General features: G+C 49.7%; 1 protein-coding gene across 9 annotated transcripts in view; it reads left to right on the plus strand.

Moving 5' to 3' along the window:
* AKAP13 (A-kinase anchoring protein 13) overlaps window positions 1-21783 on the plus strand; it is a 218535-nt gene that overhangs the window by 103046 nt on the left and 93706 nt on the right. For all 9 annotated transcript variants that reach the window (XM_083850425.1, XM_083850427.1, XM_083850428.1 and 6 more), the window contains exons 8-10: window positions 7262-7451; window positions 10583-13457; window positions 18356-18432. In XM_083850425.1, the coding sequence (XP_083706551.1) occupies window positions 7262-7451; window positions 10583-13457; window positions 18356-18432 (3142 nt within the window). The remainder of the gene's footprint in view (window positions 1-7261; window positions 7452-10582; window positions 13458-18355; window positions 18433-21783) is intronic.

A 21783-nucleotide genomic window follows, 5' to 3' on the forward strand; every position in this document is an offset into this window, starting at 1 on the left:
TGAAAGGGGAGTCAGAGAAAAGTGAAGTCCGTAAGAAAGCATTTTTCCAGTCCCTGCAGAGGGAAGGATTTGGGACTTTAACAGTCTCTTGAGCTTTTTACTCTAACCTTAGTTTTGCTTTTGCTGCTTTCCCTGCTTGCTTCTTATTGCTGTGGAGCGCTTCTGTGTGGCTCTGTGTGTAAAACCTCCTGGTAACAGCCGGGAGGCCCAGCGTGTGAAACCATCAGTCACTATCAGCGTGTATTTCCAAAATTAAACCGACCCAGATTTAATTAACACGTACGAGAAATAGCTCCCTGGTAGCAGGAGTGTTTGGTGACCATTTTGCAATACTGGATTATCACTTGCTATTGTTCTGATTTTATGTAAGTAATTGATGGAGTCTGTGCTGTAAGCTCCGTGGTGCCTCTCAGATGAGGAAGCTTTTGCAGTAACTTTACTTTGGTAATTGAATACACTTCCCTGGTTTTCTAGGCCAGAGCTGCAAGAGGATTTGTCTGGCATCTCGTTTCTTTGCTCACCAATTCAGCACGTCCTTTCAGCATGTGTTTTATGTCAGAAGCGTCCAGTTCGTCTTCAGCAGGTGGTTTAAGTGTGGTCTTAAAATTAGGCATTTCTTACAGCGCGCTGCCAAATGGGGACAACAGTTAAAGCCAGACACTTTTAATCTAACATTGCTGCTAGGTTGTTCCATTAACTTCAGTCTTTGAGCAGGACAAGAGCCGTCTGTGGCACAGATGCTTTCGGAAATCACAAATTTCCTGCGGCTGGAAGGTGACTTCAGGGCTAGGTTGTGGCAGTGCACGTAACGGGGTGCTCAGACCCTGTCCCCTCTGTGCCCTTGCCTTATTTGTGAGCTGGGAACTGGCTGTAAAAGCTCCCAGTCTCCCCTCGGTTACTTCTTTCTGCCGTTATTATTATTATCGAGCACGAGTGGGATGCAGCAGGGGACATGCAGGTGCCCCAGAGGTTGCCACCGCAATAGATAATTTTATTTTTGGCTAACCAGATTCAGCAGCGAAAGAGTTTACTGAAGTAACACTATCGTCTAGCGTTTTTCCTTCCCTTCTCCCACCCCAAACCAAGCGACAAACCCTTTTGATTGCTATTGGGGGTGCAGGGCAGTAGGTTTTAGGGCACGGCTTGCTCTCATTGTGCAGTCTGTTAGGAGAGGAGAGCAGCTGCCTTTGTCTCTGTAAGTGCTGGCTCAAGATTAACATTTAAAGGAGCATTCGAAGTCATTAAAAGGGTAATGAGAGAGGAACTGATGAGAGATCCATGTGTTCAGAGGACGCTGTTTGGCTACAGAAGCATGGGAGTAGGAGCGATCCAACAGGATCCGGTCTTGTGGCTGCGTGTTACTGAACTTTGAGATGACTTTTTGCGACGTGATTGTTTCATTGATATTTCTTCCTGCTTGGAAAGATGCTGAGGTGCCGTGGGTTTCCACGGGCCCCAAGAGCACAGCAGAGGAGCAGATGGGAGTGGGAGCAGTCAGGTCTGAACGTGATGGAGCAGGAAGAGTTTGTGCTTCCCTCTTTCCACCTACTCACCCACTGCACGCTCCAGCTTTTCTTCTTTTCCTAGTGTCTTCCAGCATCCCTATTAAGACTTGTATTTTCATTCACTGGCTCCCTCCTCCTCTTTGTTTTGTATGTATCCACCTCTGCATACAGAAGAGAGAGGAGAGGCTTCGTCCCTGTGGTAGGAACAGCATTTTACTGTCTCTGATATCCTGCTTGGCAGTCAGAGGTCCTAGGAGGTGACGTTCATGCAAACAGGCCCGTGAGGAGGAGAAAGAGGAGATTTAGAAGAGATTTGAGAAGATTTGGTAAGATATGAGAAGAAATGCCCCCCAAGCAAGGCATCTTTCATGTTAGGTAAGGCTATGAAAATAAAACAAGCTCAAAAATGCATTTAACAACAGACAGCTATTCCATCCTATGGAATGTGTATCATCCTGTTTGGCAAATACATTTGCTGTCAGTCTGTAGTTTTATTTTTTAATATATAATTAGCTTCAAGGCCTGAGAAGTGCATTGGTTTAAGAGTGCAGCCCCTTTGTGGTAGGAAATAGGTTCTGTTTGCTCAGATAACCGGCCGTGCTCACTTAGGATATATGTGTCTGCAAACAGCTGTTGAAGAGCAAGCCAGCTTTCCTCTCTTGTATGATTTCCCATTGTATGGTGTGTTGATCACGGGACCGAGAAGTTAGCATTAAGTATTTTGAAGCCAGTCGTTAAATATTTAATCTGATATTGAAGGATAGGTTGTGCAATCCTGAATTCAGTGCGGTGTCCAAACCCACTGCAGCTCATGTCTGTGTGGAGTGCTGTAAGGGGTTGGTCATCACCGCTGCAGCTGATGAGCTTTAACTCTTTCTTTCCTCCAACATCAAAAGCGGTCCAATTAGTGAGTGTCTTGTGAAATTGTCTTATGTAAGAAACTTTTTTTTTTTTTTGTGGCTTTCAGTACGTTTGGAAACACCTGAAGTATGAATACTGTGTTTAAATCACTTTCCAGCGCGTGCATTTGCTTTAACCCAGTCTAGCACGTACTAGTTGCATGTTTTCTCAGTCTCCTGTCTGATATGTGCTGTTGATTACAAAAGCAGGGAGGACCAAGAGAATGTTTGTGTGCACTAGTATTTTGTATGTCATTAAAGACTGTGAGGCTGTTGATGCAAAACTGATCGTACCCCTACAGAGCCTGTAGTACCCCAGCACTTGTGCAACAGCTGTAAGTTCTGTCTTGTCAGATTTCTAAGAAACTGTTTCCACTTACCTTCCAAAAAGAAGGAGTAATAATAATGTTAGAAGGACATTAAGGGAAGGCAAAGTGAAAATGGACGCATTGGGTCCTCTTAGGAGTAACAGTACTGCCACTAAATATTAATTGCCATCAGTAATGAGCAGTTGCTGCCATTATCCGTAGCTGTTTGTTGCTGGCAGCCTGCAATTTCCTTTGAAGAATAAAGAGATCCGTCAGAGTCCCGTACCCGGTTCCGTGATGGGTTTAGGAAATTGGCTTTCTGTGTTACGGGTTTCTGGAGGCTTGGTCGGAGACTCTGGTGCCTGGTAAATCTGGGTGCAGATTTTCATCGGAGGGACTGTTTGTTGGCTTGACGTCTGTAAATTGTCAGTGGCAGGGACGTGTGGTGCAGCAGCCACCACGGGCAGCTTCCTGTCCCAGTAGGCACCGTTCCTTGTCTATCCCAGACCACAGACACTCCATCTCCTCTTTTCAGTGTGATAATATACCAGCAAGAAATCGGAATTTGACTAGGAATGTGAGATTAAAGTTCAGTTTAGGTTTTATTTGCCCTACAGATAAGAGCATCTAAATTCTAGCATTTCCTGGTTTTTGGCTGTAACCGTAACACTGGTTGTTGTGGTGGTGGTTTTGTGTTTCTTTTGGTGTTTGTTTTGTTTTGTTTTGTTTCAAGATATTTTATTTTCTCTATCACATGAATGTGGGAGCTGGTGCTTTCGGAGTCGCCCAGCAGCTGTGGCCAGGCTCGCAGTAAGATCCCCAGAGCTGGCAGCGCTGTGGCGTTTGTTTGTTCGGCTCAGAAATGCGGAGGGGATATCCCCAGGAAATAACACCTTGAGTTCCCACACCGCCTTCCTCTCCCAGCCGGGGAACTGTGGGATTCTTCACGGGGTTCTGCCTAATGCACTGAGGCCATTTTGATCCTCATCTGATCTCTTCCCCACTCTTCCTCTCCCCTGCGGTTAAAACCTGTTATCTGGGTACTGGAAAACCCTTCCCAGCACAGCCAGATTTCAAACCTCTCTCACCGACGGCTGCCTCTGAAACTTTTGAAGGCGGGCAGAGCTTTTCCTCCAGTCAGAGCTCAGTTTTTTTTTGTTCCCCCCTTCTCGCTTATCTTCCCTCTTTATAAAAATATCTTGCCGGTATCTGCAGGAAGCTGGGAGCCGCTCTGTGTCACTGCAGGCTTTCCTCTACCTCTTTCCGCCTCTCCTTGGCCCGGGGCCATCCTATGTGCCCCGCCACCAGACCAGAATAGGTTCAGCACACAAACGCGGCACGGCTCCTCCTTCGCCGGGGACGGCTCTGCTTGGGCACTCGGTGGAGGTTTGAAAAATAGCATCGCTTGTGGTCTTCCTCGTGTCAGTAGGCGATGCTGTGGTTTGAGCAGAAGAATTAGCTCCCAGGTCAAGCAGCTCATGGCCCGAGAGCATTTTGGAGGTGGTGAGGGTTTGGGTTTGCTCCTCCTTTTGCAGTGTTTGGGGTCAGCATCCTTCCTCGAGCTCCGTTTCCGCGGACGAAGGGCCGGCTGGTAAGTCCCTCCTTTGTCCTGCAAGCGCTGTTCTTTCTTGAAGCCAGCGATTTCCCTTCTGGGAAGCCTCTGTGCAACAGAAAGCTGGGTCAGAAGCAGCAGGGAGCGGAGCTGGAGGATGTCTTCCAGGTCTCCTCCAGGACTCCTTCCAGGTCTCCTCCACGTGGCTGTGCCCAAGGTGGAGGCATCCCAGTGATCCTGGGGACCTCGTTGGTCGGTCCTTGCCTTTTGAACCAAGTGAGATATTCTCTTCTGGAAAAGTCTGGCTCAGAGGTGGTACAAAGGAAACTTTCTGTTCAAGTATCTTTCAAGTATTTCTGTAGGAAGCTGTTGAAAGAGGAAGGTGAGAAGGAATTGCCCCAGGCTGGTTGGATGCTATAAAAAGACAGATTTCCCCTGTAGCTTAGGCTTCTGTGCTGAATGGAAGCAGATTTTCAGACTACTCGAATGCAGGAGTTTCTATATACGTTTCTTAGTAAATCTTGAGTAAATATTTGCATATTTGTTTTTATCTCCTGGTAGCACAGCTTCGGTATGCACTTGTACATAATTACAGCTACTACAGAAATTGCTAATCTATGCAAAATGAGCACCTTTCCCGGCGTGGGAGCACTAAGTGTGCAGCCTGTAAAGCATAATTTCTGGCAGGATGTGTGTTTTTGTTACCTCAATAGAACCCAGGGCTTGCAGTGAGACAGGCAGGGGACACACAAATGGTTAAGTTCAACGTACGGGGACAAGTGAGCGGGAGCGTGTTCTCACGTGATCTACGCGCTCTTGAAAGCAACCGAACAGCAGAAATAGCAGTGAGCCAACAAGTTAACGCTCACTTGTCCTCTGGATGCATCGGTGTGCGAGAGGGATGACTCGGAGGAGGCGGTGGATTGAGACATCGCTGCCAGAAGGTGGAGGTGGCAGGTCGCTGGGGTGGTGGGGGGGATACCACCGTGTTGGAGGGGGCAGCGCACACCTGTGATTCCCCTCGGGGTTTTGAGGTTTTGAAGCCACCGAGGGCCCCGCAGATCCACAGGCTGCTTTGTGGGCGCCTGTTTGAAGATGCCTGTAAGCGCACTTGAAGCTGGTGAGACAGCGGAGGCTGTTGTGTCCTTTAAGCCTGCTGATGTTGGCCTCACGAGTGGGTGAACCTGGTTTTTGGGCTGACTGCTTCGTTGTGCTCCGAGTGGCCCGGCGAGCAGTGATTTCTTACACATGACAGCTGAAAAGGAAAATGCGCCAGACAGAAATGGCTGTGTTTCCTTGATAAAGGAAAGTCATTTATTTAGCCACTTTGCACTTGTAATGGCTCAGATGACTTCAGTGCCTCGATGACCGGATTTATACAAATCACCACAAAAAGCGACGCGTCCTTCTGTTCCTCTACAGCAATATTGATTCTGTTTAAATCAAGAATAATCCCATAGAAGTCAGTTGAGTTGCATCGTGGCAAAGGGCGGAAGGCATAGATTCGCTTTGTCTGAATTTGCTTTGTGTCGTGCTGATTTAACTCAAAATGAGTCACGAGAGGATGTGGGCTGTTGTACCGGGGCAGAGCACATCAGCTGTGCGCCTCTCCATGTCTCCAGCTTCCCCGCAGCGCTCTGCCTGCTGCTGTTGCCACTCGTGGTGTTGTTTAATCGTTACTGCTTCGCTTTCTAAATTGCACGGCTTCCCGGAGAGGTGGCCTTGTGGTTTGCCCGCTGGAGAGGTTTGCTGCTTCTGAAGAAACCAGTGGGTGAAGGTGCAGCCAGCTGTGTAGTTCTACCTGGCGGACGGTACGAGTTTGCTGCACATGTACCTTGTTGAGTCCCTTCATCATTTTTGTACAGTTACAGCTCTGTCCCAGGCCCTTCTAGGGAAACCTGTAGCTAAAGGGAAATCTGGGGATGCCAGCTGTGGGGCCATGCTGTCGGCTCAGGCTAGTGCTCAGCAGCTGCAGTCCCAGGGAAGGGACGATGGAGAGGTCTCCGTTGCTCGTGCCCATGAGCAGGTCAGCGTTAGCCCCACATCCTTCAATCCCTGCCCGGTTCTCTCCTGGGAGTAGTCTCTCTCATTAGGGCGTGTGATGATGAAAAGATGGTTTTGGTTTCCTGAATCAATTCTGATTCAAAATGAAAGCTACAAACCTGAAGCTTTAGATGAACACCTTGATAAGATGACCGCTTCTACAACCCGTTAAAGTGACACTGCTGTTTCTGTGCAGCTCGGTGAGAGCAGGCACATGAAGAATTACTGCTCTGAGTTGTAAGCTTGTGCAAAATCAGGGTCTGACGTCTGAGATGACTGCACAGAGATTTCTATTGACTGGAAGTAACTGCTGAGTTAGTTTTTCATTCTGATCTCCAACAGCCCCCTTTTTCCTTTCTTTTCCTTTGGTAAGAAGAACGTCGGTGTTCTTGCCGCAGAAGGGCGGCAGTCTCACGACACTGAGGATGTCTCACGTCGAAGCAGTTTCACCGGGCAAGCAGAATTCATTTCAGGAGTGACAAAATTGCTGCAATTTGATGGCTGTTGGGTGTTGGTGAAGAGGTGTGCTGGTTTCGGTGTAGAAGTTGTAGTATCTGTGTCATAAAAATCGTTGCTCCCTCAAACTTGTCCCCCTGCAGTCTTTCTTTCAGGTATCTGTTGTTCTCCAGCAGCTACTTCAGTGATCTTCACCTGCAATAAATTCTGTTTAAAAAGCAATTGCAGTGCCCTTTGCTATTAGTCACTCATGTTCTTGTCTGGGGGAAAAAAGCAGATCTCTCTACCTGAGAAAGACCTTGTGGAGTAGAGCTCGTGGCTGGCGCTGGCTCTAAATCACATTCGTTTTCAGGACGGAGACGCGTGCGTGTGTGTGTCTGTCTGTCTGGCCCTGGAGCCATTGATTAGATGACTGTCCAGAGTGAGGAACAGCGTGCGTGTCCTGCCGTGCAGCATCCCTCCTTGCTCGCAGACTAACCCGTGGTGGTTTCTTTTCAGAGAAGAAGCCAGGGAGCCGGACTCGTGGAGCACCTTGTCCCACACGGTGCACACCGGGGAGTACTGCGTGAAGCACCACCGGCGGCTTGATGTTTACTTGCTGACAGCTGAAACCAAGGAAGGGACAAAGGCCAGCCTGGAGAGCGACATACGGCAGCTTCAGCTACACATGCAGAGCCACCAGCACCGGGTAAGGAAACACCTGTGATTATTGAACAGAAAGGGAGCCGGCTGGCTGCTGCTGTCGTGAGCAGCCTGGCACCTGCTGGGGCGTCCACGCGCAGGCACCGTTTGGGGGCATGAGTACCAGTGAGTCTAGACATTTGCTTTGGATGTCCTTAGCAAACAGCCAGGCAGCCACCTGCCTATTATCTCCTTGGAGCACAGGGAGATCGGATAAAGCCATGTTAGGAAGCACATCAGATGGGGAAAACCTTCGTGGAGGTGAGGTGCAGCCTCCTTCCAGCTGCTGGCAGCCGTTGGGTGGCGTGTGTGCGCTGGAGGGGGTCAGGGCCTGGGGGACTCGCACCCTGGGTACGTCTGTGTTCGGATAAAGATGACAGGGTCAGAGGGGAGAGGGAAGGGAAAGTGTTTGGTGAGGGTGATGGAGAAAGCAGTGGTTTTCTTAGTGCCTTGGTGTAGGATTTGGAGAAGCCCACCTGAGCCACGCGGTGAGTGTGCCCAGAGCCCTGCCCACGGTGGTGCAAGGTGGGGGCTTGGGAGGTTTCCTCTCAGTGCTCGAACATCAGTTCCAAAGGGACGTGTTTGAGAGGGGAGGACGAAGCAGTGGGACACTTCTGTGCAACTTCTCAGAAGTGCTCTGCGTGTGTTGCACAGCTGCCATCGCTTTATCACTCGTAAATCTGCTGCTACAGGGGTGTGGGGTTTAAATAACAGTGCTCCCAGGCATTTCTGTGCCTTTAAGCAAGCAAAGAGAGAACTGCAGTCTGCATTGGGCTGGGGGGAAGTTCAGAGGTATCGGTCACCCTTCCCCGAGCAGGAGATGTTAATTACTCCCCATCTCGACAGGAACTGGTGGCATGAGTGGCAAAGCAGAGCTAACCGTGAAATCGCCTCCCTGCACTTCCCCTTTTCATCAGCTGGCACTAAGGCACGGCCGCACATCGAGCTCCTTCCTTGCTTGCTAGAGCCAGTGCCAGATGGGTACATTTTGTCTGACGATGAAATCACAAAAGGCTATGTTTAGACTTCTTCCCAGCGCTGTTTCACTTCACATCTAATCTGATTTGGATTTGGAGCGCAGCCCTGTAATGATTGCGTTTAGGTTCATTTAGGGTCGGGTAGAAGCCAGTTGGCTTCTTTTGGAGCCGGTTCTATTTTCCAGGCTATCAGCAGAGTGACTTCACCGCAAGGGTGCTGGGGCTGCCGCCGCCCCTCCGGCTTATTCCAGCACAAGTGTCACCGTTGTCTGCGGCCGTCTGTCCGTCCTGGCCGGGGACCAGCAGCACGGTGTCCGTGCTCTGCTGCAGGGTTGGGTGGCCGAGGAGATGGTTCTGCTTTTGCTCCCTGTGCTGCCTGCCTCCTGTGCTCACCTGCCCTGGGCTGCCTCCGAAAAGACGAGCTGCGTGGTGGCTGGCAGATACACAGCTGTATGGGAGGTGGGTGGCGGGGTTGTTTGCAGCAGGAGGGCCATCGCAAACACCAGAAGTGCGTTCAGTGGTCTGTGATTCAGTGATTCGGTGGCCGTGGTCAGAGTTTGCAAACCTCAGCGTGGAAAGAACAGTAAGTGCAATATCCTCGACGCAGCAGGGATGGGCTTAGCCACGGTTTGTACATGCACCACCCAGAAGTTCCCTGTGATGCATCAGCTAACACGCTGCTCCTTCTGTTACTCGGGGAGAAAAGGGTTGTTTAAGCTGGCATATTTGGTGTGAAATCCTGTTTCTCTGGGAACTTTTAAAGATTTGAAGGAACCTATTTGAGTCAGGCTGCTAGGGTACTTCTTTTTTTTGAGCATTTTTATGAATAAAGGCAAAAAATACCAGAGATTTGAAATAGATTCATTAGTGCTGAATTTCTAGAGGGCCGCAAGCACTCATCACCTGCTGTCTGCGTGTCAGCGTGTCCTCCGAAAGCGTGCAGTGAACTCCCAGAGCCTGCCTCAAGAGCTGCACTCCACAGAAAATCAAGGAAGCTCTGCGGGGTGAGCATCCAAGGGCTGAGGTTGCTCGTTAATTTAGCGAGTTGCTTTTTCTGGTATGCGAACGCTGAAATGCAGCAGAGAAGAGGAAAAAAAAGATGATATTGAAACAGAGGTGATTCTTTTTAAATAAAGGTTTGATTGTATCAAGCTTGGTGGATCCTGGACAAGGCGGATATGCTGGAAAGGAAATGCAGATGGGACAAGCTGAGCGCTTTGCTACTGTTCCACGGTATTGCACATACTGATTTTAATACAGTGTTGTCATTTTCAATTTTTTATTTCCATGTAGGAAATAAATTTCGGCTATTTAATTCCGCGTGCATTTCTCAGGAGTAGATTCGACGGTGAGTTCAGCCCTAGAAGCAGGAGACAGCTGACTGGGTTGGGCAGTGACAGCCAGCTGCCCTGTCTGGAGCGGTGTTTAGAGCAAAACAGGGAAATGGAGCAACGCAGAGCAGAAGCGGGGAGTGCCATCGGGCAGGGGGCTGAAGTTGTTCTGCAGCAGTGTCAGCTCAGGCCCCTTGGGACCAGGCGGGTGTTCGTTTGCATTATGTGGTAGATCGAATTCTGCTGTTGACTGACCTTGTATTTCAGTGCACTGAAGAACTAAGAGTACAGCTAACTGAAGGGCAATGGCAAAGGTGACAGAGCCGAACTCTTCTCGGTGGTGGCAGGTGGTGTAGCAAGGGGTTAGAGGGACAAATCTCAGCCTGGGGGGGTCGGACTGGCTGCTAGGAAAAAATTCCTTCACAGGAGGATGGTGTGGGACTGAAGGAGGTTGCTCGGAGAGGTGGTGGGACCTCCGTCACTGGAGGTTTTTGGAACTTGCCAGAGCCTTGTCTGACCTGAGGTAACACCGGTGATAGTCCAGCTTCAGGTGGGAGGTTGGACTAGATGTCCTTCAGAGGCTTCTTCCAGCAACATTCCGGTCATTCTAATAATGTCATATTGTTATTGTCATTTTGTTACTGCATAACAAAACCAGCAGGTAACACGGCCTCGGCACTACGTCTGTAGCTCTGTCCCTAGGGGCTGTGGACGTCAAGTAGGAGCACAGCAGGAGCAGGAGTCGCATGAAACAGGGGGTTGTGTTCACAGGCCTTGTACGTGGTGGATCCAGAAAATAATCATAATTCATTTTTTTGGTCTTGTTGCAGAGTTTAAGGAAGCAGACGGAGTCTGTACCGGGAGATTCTGGGAATAGCTGCGGCGGCGGAGCAGAGCCAGGTGGTCACCCAACCACTTCGTCTCAGAGCCTGGGAGAAATGGCAAGAGAAGGAAGGGAGGAAAGTCCATCTGGCGTTCACCTCGACAGCGGGCAGCTCTCCGACCAAGCCCACCAGGAGGACAAGTGCCCCAGCGGGAGCCTGGGAGCTGTCAGTGATGGACCAAACGGCTTGCTGAGTCTGGGGGACGCGGAGAGCCCAGCGTGCTCTTGTGAAAGTAAAAATACCGTGACGTTGGGTAAAAAGGAAGAGGAGGGGCCAGCCTCTGCTGAAGGCTCTGGGGCCGTGTCAGATGAGAACGGCTGCACAGCGAGCCCGTATGCAGGCGTAAACGGGGCCGTAAATCTCCCATCCTGTGGAAATACAGATGAGGAAGCTGGAATGACATCTGCTGGAGTTGTTCTGGATCAAGCTGGCTTGTGCAGTAAGGATAGCACCCATCAGGAAGCGCAGGCTGCCGAGGAACGTGCAGCTGAGAGTGCTGTCCCTGGGGTTCAAGCTGCAGGCGAAGCCCCGGCCTCCCCGGAGGGCACGGATGTGGCCATGGGCCAGACCGAGTGCAGGAACTGTACCGGGGCGGCTGACAGGGCGCCGGGCCAGCAGCAGGTAGAGGATGGGATGGCTGAGACCGCCAAAAGGAGGCCTGCGGATCCGGAAGAGCGATTGGCAGCTGAGGAAGAGCCAGCCAGCGCTGCTCAGCCCTTGCTCGACGGTTTTAATGGCACTGACTGTGCGGGTGGGGAGGATGCAAACATGGGAGTGGTAGCGGCGTGCGACAGTACGAACACAGGTATTGGCGCTGGAGGTGTCTCCGTTGATCTTTGCGAGAGCGGTGATAACAAAGAGACTGGAGCAGGCTCACGCACTGATGAGGTAAACGATGGCCTTTTGGAAAGCCAAGGGGATGCCCGTGTGGAGGAGAGGCAGGATGTGACCGCGAGCACCACGGCAGCGTTACCAGCAGTGAACGGGGCGAAGGCTCCTGCGTGTGCACCTGAACGTGGTCTTGTTTTGGAAAGCCAGGACAGCACTACGAGTGGGGGGCAAGAAGGACAGGTGGAAGTGGGTATCACAAACGGCAAATCCAGCTCACCCTCCCTGGAGGACAGTGTGGAAACCGATGGCCCTGAAAATGGTGATGGTGCTGGAGCTAACCAAGGCAGCACAGAACTTGTGCGTGGCCAGGGGAGCGGTGAGATCGCTGAGAGTGCGGGCGAAGCAAGGGAGGGTGGTGAAGCCCAGAAAGAGGAGGCAGTAGGAACTGATACCAGCAGCAGCGGAGATGGAGGAAGCGCAGACTCTGAAAACGGAGCTCAGGAAGTTGCTAGCTGCTGCCCTGCTGTTGGTCAAACCGCTGTTAACGATGCCATGGGTGACAGCTTAAAACTGGATGCTGCTCCAGTGGGAGAGCAGGAGCCTGGATCGCTCCCTCTGGAGGATGCAAGTGCATGCCTGGCGGAGAAGGAGCCTCCACAAGACGGAGAGGAGGCAGCAGAAAGCCCTCGGGGGCAGGAGGGGCTGGGCGGCGAGGTGAGAGCGCTCGCGCCCCGTCCCGACGCAGAGCACCCCACGGGAGATGCTGCAGCGGCACTTCCCGGGCAGGAGGCGGCCCTGCGCGGTAATGACCCTGGATTATCTCCATGTGCCAAGGGCGCAGACTGTGCAGAGGATAATTTCGTAGGCACACCCTCTGTAATTCATAATGAAGAATCTAAACAAAAGCAGGAAGTGGCAGCAGCGGCGGCGGCAGGCTCGGCAGAGCTGGCCCCGCCGTGCGGCCGGGAGCCTGGCGAGGTAACCGGCGTGCTGGGGGAGCATGCGGGGGTCCCGGGCCCTCCCGAGCACGGCCTCCAGCCTCAGGCAGAAGGAGGCACAGCTGAGCCCGAGCGGGAGGCTTCTGACAGCGGCCAGGAGCAGGTTTTGTCGGAGGAACTGCTTGCCACGGTTGTGAAATCCTCTGCCTGCAGCCCAGGGGGGCCCACGGCCGGCGTCGATGCGGGTGCTGGGCTGAAGGAGCCGGTCCCCGAGGAGTCGGCGGGCGAGGCTGGGGCGGCGGGTGCTGGGGAAGGCACCATGCAAGCAGCCGAGCCGCCGGGCGAATCGCTGGTGGCGGGGAGCAACCCTTGTCCGGACACGGGGCCGCACCAAGAGCGTGGTCCCAGCCCGCAACACATCTCCCCGCGCAGCAGCACCCCCGAATTAAAGGATGCTTTGGAAGTGGAAGCCCCGAGCGTGGCTTTTGAGGCTGAAGAAGCGTTACAGATAGCGGCGATAACCCCCGTCGCGGGGTACGAGGAAGAGCAGCAGGATTTGGAGAGTGTCCTTCCCAGGGCGGCGCTGCAGCCCATCGCGGAGGAGCCCACGTGCGACAGCGACTCCAGCACGGACACCGTTTGTCCGGGCAGCGAGGGCGATGCTGCTCCCGCTGCCGCCGCAGCCCAGGGGGAGGTCTCGGCACAGCCCGAGGGCAAGCAAAGCCGAGCCGTGTCGGAGTCAGCCCTCTCGCCCTGCTCCTCCGGCTTAAATGCTGTTGAGTCACCAGAGCATGTGGGAGTAAAGAGTTTGGTTTCGGCAGACGATGGCTCCTCTCCGGATAAAGCTCCTAAAATGGTAAAAAGTTTCGATGCCGTAGTGTTTGCAGCGGGGACCCCTTCTTCTCCTGACCTACCAGCCGCAGGAAAAGCGGGGCTCGAGCCCCAGCCTGCAGTGGATGTGGGAGCCGGCCCGAATGGAGAGGCGGATTTAAGCTCCTCCGCCAAGAAGACGGACGTCAGCCCGGCACCGCGAGCTGCCGAGCCTGGCACAGGTATGGAAAATCGGGCGGTTTCCTTCTTTGCAGCTTTTCTTTGTCGGGCTGCCCCTAGCATCAGCACAGGAAGGGAAGTGAGTGCATGAGGCCTGCCTTACAGAGGAAGTGGAGGTGTTTGGGGGGGTTGCTTTCTTTTTGCTTTCGTGTCTGAGAAGTTACATATTAAAACTTGCGGCCCAAGTGCATGTTTGTTGGCTGGCACTGGGGGCAAGGAAAGGACATCATCTCCTATGAAGCCGTGCAGAAGAATTTCTAGCACGTAAATCCCTTCTGGGGAAGGAATGAATGGGAGGGAGATATTTCGACCGCCGTATCTTCAAGTTACATACTTCGTTGTGGGCCTCAGGGTTTATTTGTTTAGTGCTAATTTGAGCTATTCCTTCACTTTTCCCCCCCATATTTTTGCTAGCGTACAGTCAGAGGATACGGCAGCGCTGCCTTACGTTTTCTTTCCTCCCCTGCTGGAGCAGCTGCCGGTGTCCTTCTGAACTGTGCAAAGCCACGTCCTAATTGGCGGGGTTAGGTCATTTAGAAGAGAGGGCCAGCCCTACCCCCTCTGCCTTTTCCTGTCTGCGAAGCTTTTGTCGGGCAGAGCAGCCGGGGTGTTTTCCAGTGCGCTTGGGCAGGGCCGGAGCTCGCCGGGAGTTCGTTCCCTGCTCGCTGGGGCCAGCTGGAAGCGGGAGCAGCGCTCCCCCGGGAGCAGGGATGCTGCGGGACAGCGGCGCCTCGCTGGGGATGGCTTAGACCCGGTGCCCGTGCAGCACGAGCTACCCGAAAACGCCGTCAGGTAACGCTGAGGAAGGGGAAACAGACCTGGGTAAATGGGCTAAGTGAGAAGTGAGTTGGTCGCTAGAGTTAAATCAGAGGTGGATTCGCTCCTGAAGCGCGGAGCTAATCTGATCTTTCCATTCCACCTGTTCCGGCAGCTGTTCAGCGCCAGCAGCTGAACTTTTTCAGTTGCCAGTTTTTCCTTTTTGCTATGAGAAAATTACACAGTGCATCCTATTTCACAGCGCTGAACAATCAAAAGAAGAAAAAAAAAAAAGAAATAAATTAAAAAAAAAAAGCTGCCATGATATAAATCATGAAGTTCTAAAGGTTTTTCACTGATTTAATGCTGGGAGCTTTTACTTCGGTCTAAATACAGGATAGAGTGATGGCAGAGGATTTGGACTGGTAAGTGATAGCAGAATAACTGGGGGCAGGGGAAAGGTTTGATTTTTGGAGGGGTCACTAGTGGGTGGCTCTGGCAAATACTGTTTTCTTTGATCTCTCTGAGTTTTCTTTGAGTTCTTTGATTTTTAGAAAGTTTATTTGTCAGGAGATAATCAGTAAACTTTAGTCATTCGTTAGTAAATAAGTAGAGTGCTTTAAAGGTGGATTAGAAAGCTGTTTTCAGAAAGAAATTTATTTTTGTGCTCTGGCAGATTGACATTTCAATGGGATGGGAGTGGCTGTAAGGCAATACCTGGGAGTGTTAGCTCTGGGAGCTTCTTGGGTTTTTGCCTCATTACAGCTCAGGTCTTTATCTCTGGCTGGATTCTTGGAGGCACGATGAGTTTTTAAAAGGAAATGGAATGAAACAGCCCAGTAAGGTAGTAGGTGGAGTAAAAAAAGTAACAGTAAGGCATCGTTCTGTGTTAGGGCATGGAAGGGGAAAAAGAGGAGGTGATCCTGATACAGGTTTAAAATGCATAAGGATTTAGGATTAAAAGACCTGGCAATACAACAGTTTATTGTCCTGTAAAATAGGATCTAGAACTGTGAGATGGCAGCGATTCGGGACACGGGGCTCGTTGTTTGTTGCTGGTAGCGCGTACATCCCTGTGCGTTGACGGCCGCGCTTCGTGTGGCGCGTTGCCTGTGCTCCTTCTGCGGCAGCCTTCAAGGCTTTGTGGGAATTCCTCGGTGCTGTGTCAGTGTCGGGGAGTCTTCCCTGCAGTCTGGGGTTGTACAGAGGATTTTGTGAGTAGTCGGTGCTCTGAATGAATCAAACCTTTTTTTCAAGAGCCAACAATAAAGCCTTCTCAAAGGAAGTGCAGGTCACGAGGCCGTTTCTCAGGAACATGTGTGGTCAGAGGCTTTTATTGTCATGCTAATTTCTCAGACACGCAATCAGCTGGTGCTGCTGCTGCCATTCCTCCAAATCAGAAGTTGAACTCTTTAGTTTCTTTTATTTATATTGTAAAATTGCCCTCAAATATATACCAGTTTTTCTCATCGCATCATGTTAGTTCCAGCCTCACCCCAAAACAGAGACCTCAAAGGGACAATCATCTGATCCAGATAAACATCTCACGTCTGATCACAAAACTGAAGGAAGGTGATGGATGTAGGAGATCCTGCTTCCCTAAGGTAGCTCCTTATGCTCTTAGGTTTCGACTGAGAGCTGTGTTACAGCCAAACAGTGGGTCCTTCAGTGATGTTATTTGCAAGTCAGGCAGAGATAAGCTCCCTGTTTAACAAGCAGGCGGTTAGGGTTTGAAAGCATGCCACGACAGTTCGGCTTTGCACGGGGAGGTAGCAGAATGCGTCTGAGCAATTCGGCTGGTGCTGACAAAACACCTCCAGGTAGATGCAGCTTCCCAACAGCAAGCGACCCTGGCTGCGTGGTTGGGGTCTGGCATCTCACATTTACAAATACCATAACCACTGCTCCCGAACTCTTCTTCTGGGAGAAATTTCCCTGGTGTATCTCCTCGTACATCTCAGCCTTTAAAGCAACCCCCCATTGCCAGGTAGGAGCACATCACCCTAGTTGAGTTTTACCACTCCTCACCTCGGGGGGACGTGGACAGGCACTTCCTACAGTTTCCTTCCCCTTGTGGAGGAGCAGGGTGAATCGATAACGAGTGGTGCTAATGACACTGCACTTGTGGTAAGGTGCTCTGTGCCCTAAAGGCCTGTGGTGATATTATAATACCAGTCTCTAGTTCGAGGTTATGCTTCTGAGTGGCAGTTTACGAAGAAGTGACAGAGTGCAAGAAATGATCCCCTTGTGTTTCACCCTGAGGGCGACATGGAAGCGAAGCACCCAAGCCTCAGCCCACAAACCATGTGTTTCTGCTGTTTAAAGCTCTTGATTTTTATCTAGCCCGACGATAAAATGAGGGTCTGATCCTGCTAGGATTGAGCTGAAATGCTAATTGCTGACCTTAAAGGGAGCAGCGTTCTTGACACACTGTTCAGGACATGAAAATGCCACAAGCACCGCCCGGGCTGTGCTTTCAAGGCCATTATTAGGGAGGGGATTGTCTGTAGGGTTTCTGCTTCTCAGATGGGGAAGCAGAGACTCTGCCCTAGTAACTCGTTCAGATGCACGGAGGAAATCTCAAGCAGAACTGGGAATCTCCTGATTTTCTTCTGATGCCTACAGCAGCGTTTGGCCCATGGCTCGTTCCTCCAGTTCTTACACCGCCCCGAGTATCGCTGGGCTGCTTTCTTCTGTCCCCGGTGCACCAGCACTTTCCTTCTTACACCTTTGGACCAACCTGCCGGCTGTCAGGGCACATTTCTCCCCATCACGGCATTGCTGCGACCCCAAGCAGTTCTCCTTGTGACCCTGATTTCTGCTTTGCCAGTAAATGGGACTTTCAGAAGCTCGTAGTGTCATCTCGGATTGCTGAGAGTCTGCACACAAGCTCATCTAACAGACAAAATTATGCCAGTTTGAGTTAGTAACGTCGGGTTATTTTATCAATAGTGCGTTGCAAAACCAGATATCCCTAAAGCCCCAAAGTCAACAACAGATTTAATGCTAATGGAAGGCCGTTGGCAGCAGTCGCTGCAGCAGTTTTCCAGTTGAGGTGGAGGCATCCTCTTGCAAAATCCCCTCGTCGAATGGGAAAACTCACTGCAAACATGCATCTCCCTTTAGAAGGCGATGCCATTCATGGGGTGTTGGGTTTTAGGAGAAAGGAGAGTGAGCAGGGTTAGGGCAGGGCTTTAGCCCTAACACAGCCTCTCTCCAGCCTTGAGCGAGTCTCTGCGCTCCTCCACGCTGGGCTGCGTGGCCGTGGCGTGGGCATGGCACTGCCACAAGCCCCTGGGGAAAAATAAACAAGTTTGCTCAAACAAACTGCTTTGCAGACAGCAATCCTGTCATCGAAGCATGATTTTCTTTACGTTAATTCCTGGTGTTCACGGGTGTCGTGAGAGCCGTTGGCTTAGGGGAAAAAGATTTTTACAGCTTTGATGTTCATGCCAAGGAAAGGTACACAGAAGGGAACCCCTGCGGAGGGGCGACTGATGAAAGTTTTTGTGGCTTTGCTGGGCAGAGAAAGCAGCAGGGACAGAGCGTTTGTGCCGCTGCGGTGGTGAGGAGGGGGAAATCAGCTGGGGCTTTTGTAAAGTCCACCAGACGAGGCTTGGCCTTCCTAGTCCCGGGACCAAACCAGCATCCTGAAGGCAGAGCTGAATTTTAGAAGCTCGTCATTTTTTCAACACTGAAAATATCAATGGAGAAAGCAAAGCTCGTATTCTGCATTCTCTTCGGGTTATGGTAAGAAGAAAAAGAGCAAAAACTTTGGTTCTTTAGCTGGAGGGATGGCAGCCAAATGAATACATGGGCAAATACACGCAGATGTGCTCAGCCTCACCTAGAGCCTCCCAGGAGCAGCCCAGCCGCACGTTTCTCCCTGGGCTTGCTGCTGTTTCATAGTTTCCTTCAGCCCAGACACGATAGTTGTTAAAACTAATAACAAACAAGCAGCAAAGTCGGGAATGAAACCAGATGTCGGGAGTAAAATGGACTTGTTGAAGGGGTTTGGTTTTCTTTTTTTTCTTTTTTCTCTTCTTTTTTTTTTTTTGAGACTGGTTTGAATAAACAGAAAAATCTCGGCAGCCCTGAGCGAAGTTTGTTTTAAATTGCCTGTGCAAACCTTCTGTTTTCACAGGGAAGTTGGAAATGAAAACTGAAGATGAGGTGGATTTTATGAAAGATCCCAGAGACAGCACAGCTTGCGAGGAAGCGGTGAGTGTCGTTTATGCTTTGTTACCTGCTATTTTTAATGTGCTTTTTAAAGAAATGCCACCACTGCGGGAGACGGCCACCTAAACTGCTGGTTTCCTTCTGCAGCCTTTTGCAAGGCTGAAAGTTGTCGCTCGTTGTGACGCTTTGTTTCAGCATTTTTAAAATAGCGTGGGCTTTTTTAGCTCGTGCATTTTTAAAACGCTCCGGATTAAGCCGCGTTTGGGTTGTGAAATACAGATTGGCCCAAAAGGTTCCTCATGAGGCAGCGCTGTACAAGGATTTGTATGAATAAGGTCATTATCTGAACTGAAGTGAGCAGTGGGAAGACGTACAGGGATCAAACGGGAGGGAAACCCCCAGATTCCTCACAGGGGGGAAACCATAGGGAAAGGCCGAGCCAGAGATGTGAAATGAGTTGTGCTGGCTTTGTTACCATTCCCCCAACCCCTCTGCTTTGCCATTTTTAAGCACCGTCTGCGATAAAAAATGTAAATATTGAGCTCAAAAGGAATGTACTTTTGGTTTAAAACACCCCGAATGTGTGCTCTGCTTTATCAGGAGCTGGGGTTTTTGGTCTCACCTTTCTGAGCTGGATTTGCTTTTGCTCCTGGGTTTTATATATAGTTTCTTGTTCCTGAAAAAGAGTGTTTTGTAAATGCTAGCTTGCTCGGAGCCTGTGTTCGTGCACGTTGCCGCTGAGCAGCTGTGTTTGTGTGTTAGCTTGCCATTATGAAGCTGTTAAAAGAAAAAAAAATACTGGGGAGATGAGTTAACATTACAGGGTGGAGCACCAAAAACTTTGCTCATCCCACAGTAAAGCTCTTTAGGCAGAAGAACAGTCTTGCCAAAGCTTGTAATAAAATCAGGTTTATTTTGTTTTTAACAAGTTAAGGCTTAATTTCTGTAGCTGTTTGCTCAATGAGTTATCCAGGGACTGGAGCTAATAGCTTTTCAAGGTAAAATCCGTGCTGTTTGATAAGTAAGTCTTTTGTTACTGGAATGCGTGAGCATTAAGATGCTGATGTTATTTTACTGACCCTTTATTAGAGATCATTTTCACGACTAATACTTAGGTACCATACAGTAAGATATATTTAGAAGATATGAATTAGGACACTCCCTGTCCTCTTATTATATCGGTTTATTTCAAGCTGCTTGCCTCTCAAACAAGAAAAAAAAAAAAAGTAAAGGAACATTGAATTTGGCTTCCATTTTGCATGTTTTACAGGCATTTGGAGACTTTGTGTGTGCTTTCTTCTCTTCTTCCTCTCCACCTCCCCACCCCATCAAACACCTCTTTAGAAATCTGCCTTTTCTGTTGCAGGAATGGGAGTGTCAGGGGAATGGAAAGTTTGCTGCAGGACTGACACGGTTTCCTGTTGCTACGTTCAACAGAAACAAAATAACAACTGCACTATATTAAGGCCATTAAAAAAAAAATCGGTGCAAGGCTTATAAATAGAGCTTAATTCACACATCTAGGTTGAGTAGGGAGCTGGCCAGTGAAAAAGCAATCATGAAAAGTGCATCTCGTGCCCTGTCCTGTCTCTGCTTTATTTAGTGCTGACTTTTTTGTAGCCAGAAGTCTTTCAGGTGCTCATTGCCTTCTCATTACCGAGCCATTTTGTGGTTAGTAAAAGTGGTTTTCTGAACTTGTTGCAAATAGAACTGTTGTTACTTGCAGCTGGTCAGGAGCTGCAGGTATTCAGCAGCCTCACCCCTGCTCTCAGGAACTCGGGAAGAGCTGCCTGGGAACTGCATTAACCCTTGGTTTGTGGCTGAGAGGTTTGCACCACGTTGTTTATTAATACGCAATGTGGAAAGCTGTTTGTACACACAGGCTATTTAAAAAAATAAAAATAAAAAATTGGAACCTAACAAGCTCCAGTAGTGCTTGTATAGTGGAATCGGGCTGAATAACAATGAGATCAAACACACTGGAAAGAGAAGGGGGAAAATTCTTTCTTGTGAGTTGGTTTCCAAAGACTGGGGGTTATCTGGACCCTTGATGCCAAAAGCGTGCCCCAGTGTTACACGTATAAGATACACGTGCTGGGTCTGAGCGAGGTTCTTGTGCATGTCACGGAAAAGCTGCAGCTGAAAAGTGTTTAGGAAAATAATGGTTTGTAGGGTTGTAAACACTGAAAAGAAAATAATGGAAAAATGGTTTTTCCAATTAAAATGGGTTTTTAAAGTGTCTGTTTCTTAAATCACCAGAATGTTTTCTCGGAGGTTGTATTTATTCAGCTATAGAAATTCTGTACCAACAATTCCCCAAGTCCCTTGCGTGCTGAGCGAGTGCTCGTCCTGCCGGAGACTCCGCCAGTTCTTATCGAGCTCTTTTGGGGCGGGGGGGGGTCTTGAGTGGAGCTGGGGCGATAACTTGATGTGATCCATTAAAATTAGACTTTAGCAATTTTTTAATCAAGTAACTTAAGATCCTTCGCTTTGATGAGAAATCTGGTTTAACTTTTACATACAGTGATATTCGAAGTAATTCAGAAATGGAGCCTGCTTGCTCCAACAATATGGAAGTTAAACAGCAACGCGCAATGTGCTGCACCCTGAGATACTTTTCTTCTTGTGTTGATGGCATAAAGCAGTTATGATTCGTTACTTGCTAAATCTTTGGCTTCGTGTAGCAGGCTAGATAAAGCTGCACTTCTGGGTTCATCTGATGGCTTCGGTTGTCTAAGCCTGTGGCTGAGGAATTGTAGCTGGAAGAAAACAGAAACAGTTCACTGGGAAATGGCCTTCTCTTTGTATTAATTGTGTTAGTTGGGTCTTATTGAGTTTAATGCTTCCTACCTCTGACACATGAATTAGTTTTTAAATGAACATCTGTATTTCCAGAAGTTGCAGCCTACCAGAAAAACGTCATTTCAAAATATCTTCACTTAGAACGAAGCTTGAACAAAATTTGCAGTTTCATCTCCCCACTCATCTAAGTACTACAGCAATATATCAGCGAGGTCAGTTTCTGGAGGAAAGCTTGCAGTATTTTCAGTAATGGTTTGGAAGAAGGAAGCGTGTTTATAAGACTTTCAGATGACATCAGGATGGGAGGGGTTGCAGGCACTTGGGAGAGCAGGGTTAGAGTTCAAAGTGACCTTAAGAAACCGGAGGATGTGTCCAGATAAGAGAAGAAGGGGGATGCAAATTGTCTCGCTTGCAGAGGAGAAATCAAAATGCACATTTACCAAGTCAGGATTGCCGGAGAGTGATGCATAGAAAACAACCAAGGATTTTTAGTGGACCACAAATTAAGCATGAATCATCAGTGAGAGGTGATTGCAAAAGAGTCAGATCTTGTTTTGGGTTACTCTGAAGGAGTGTCATCCATAAGACGGG

This window comes from Anser anser, assembly GCF_964211835.1.
Source record: "Anser anser genome assembly, chromosome: 10".
Lineage (NCBI taxonomy): Eukaryota > Metazoa > Chordata > Aves > Anseriformes > Anatidae > Anser > Anser anser.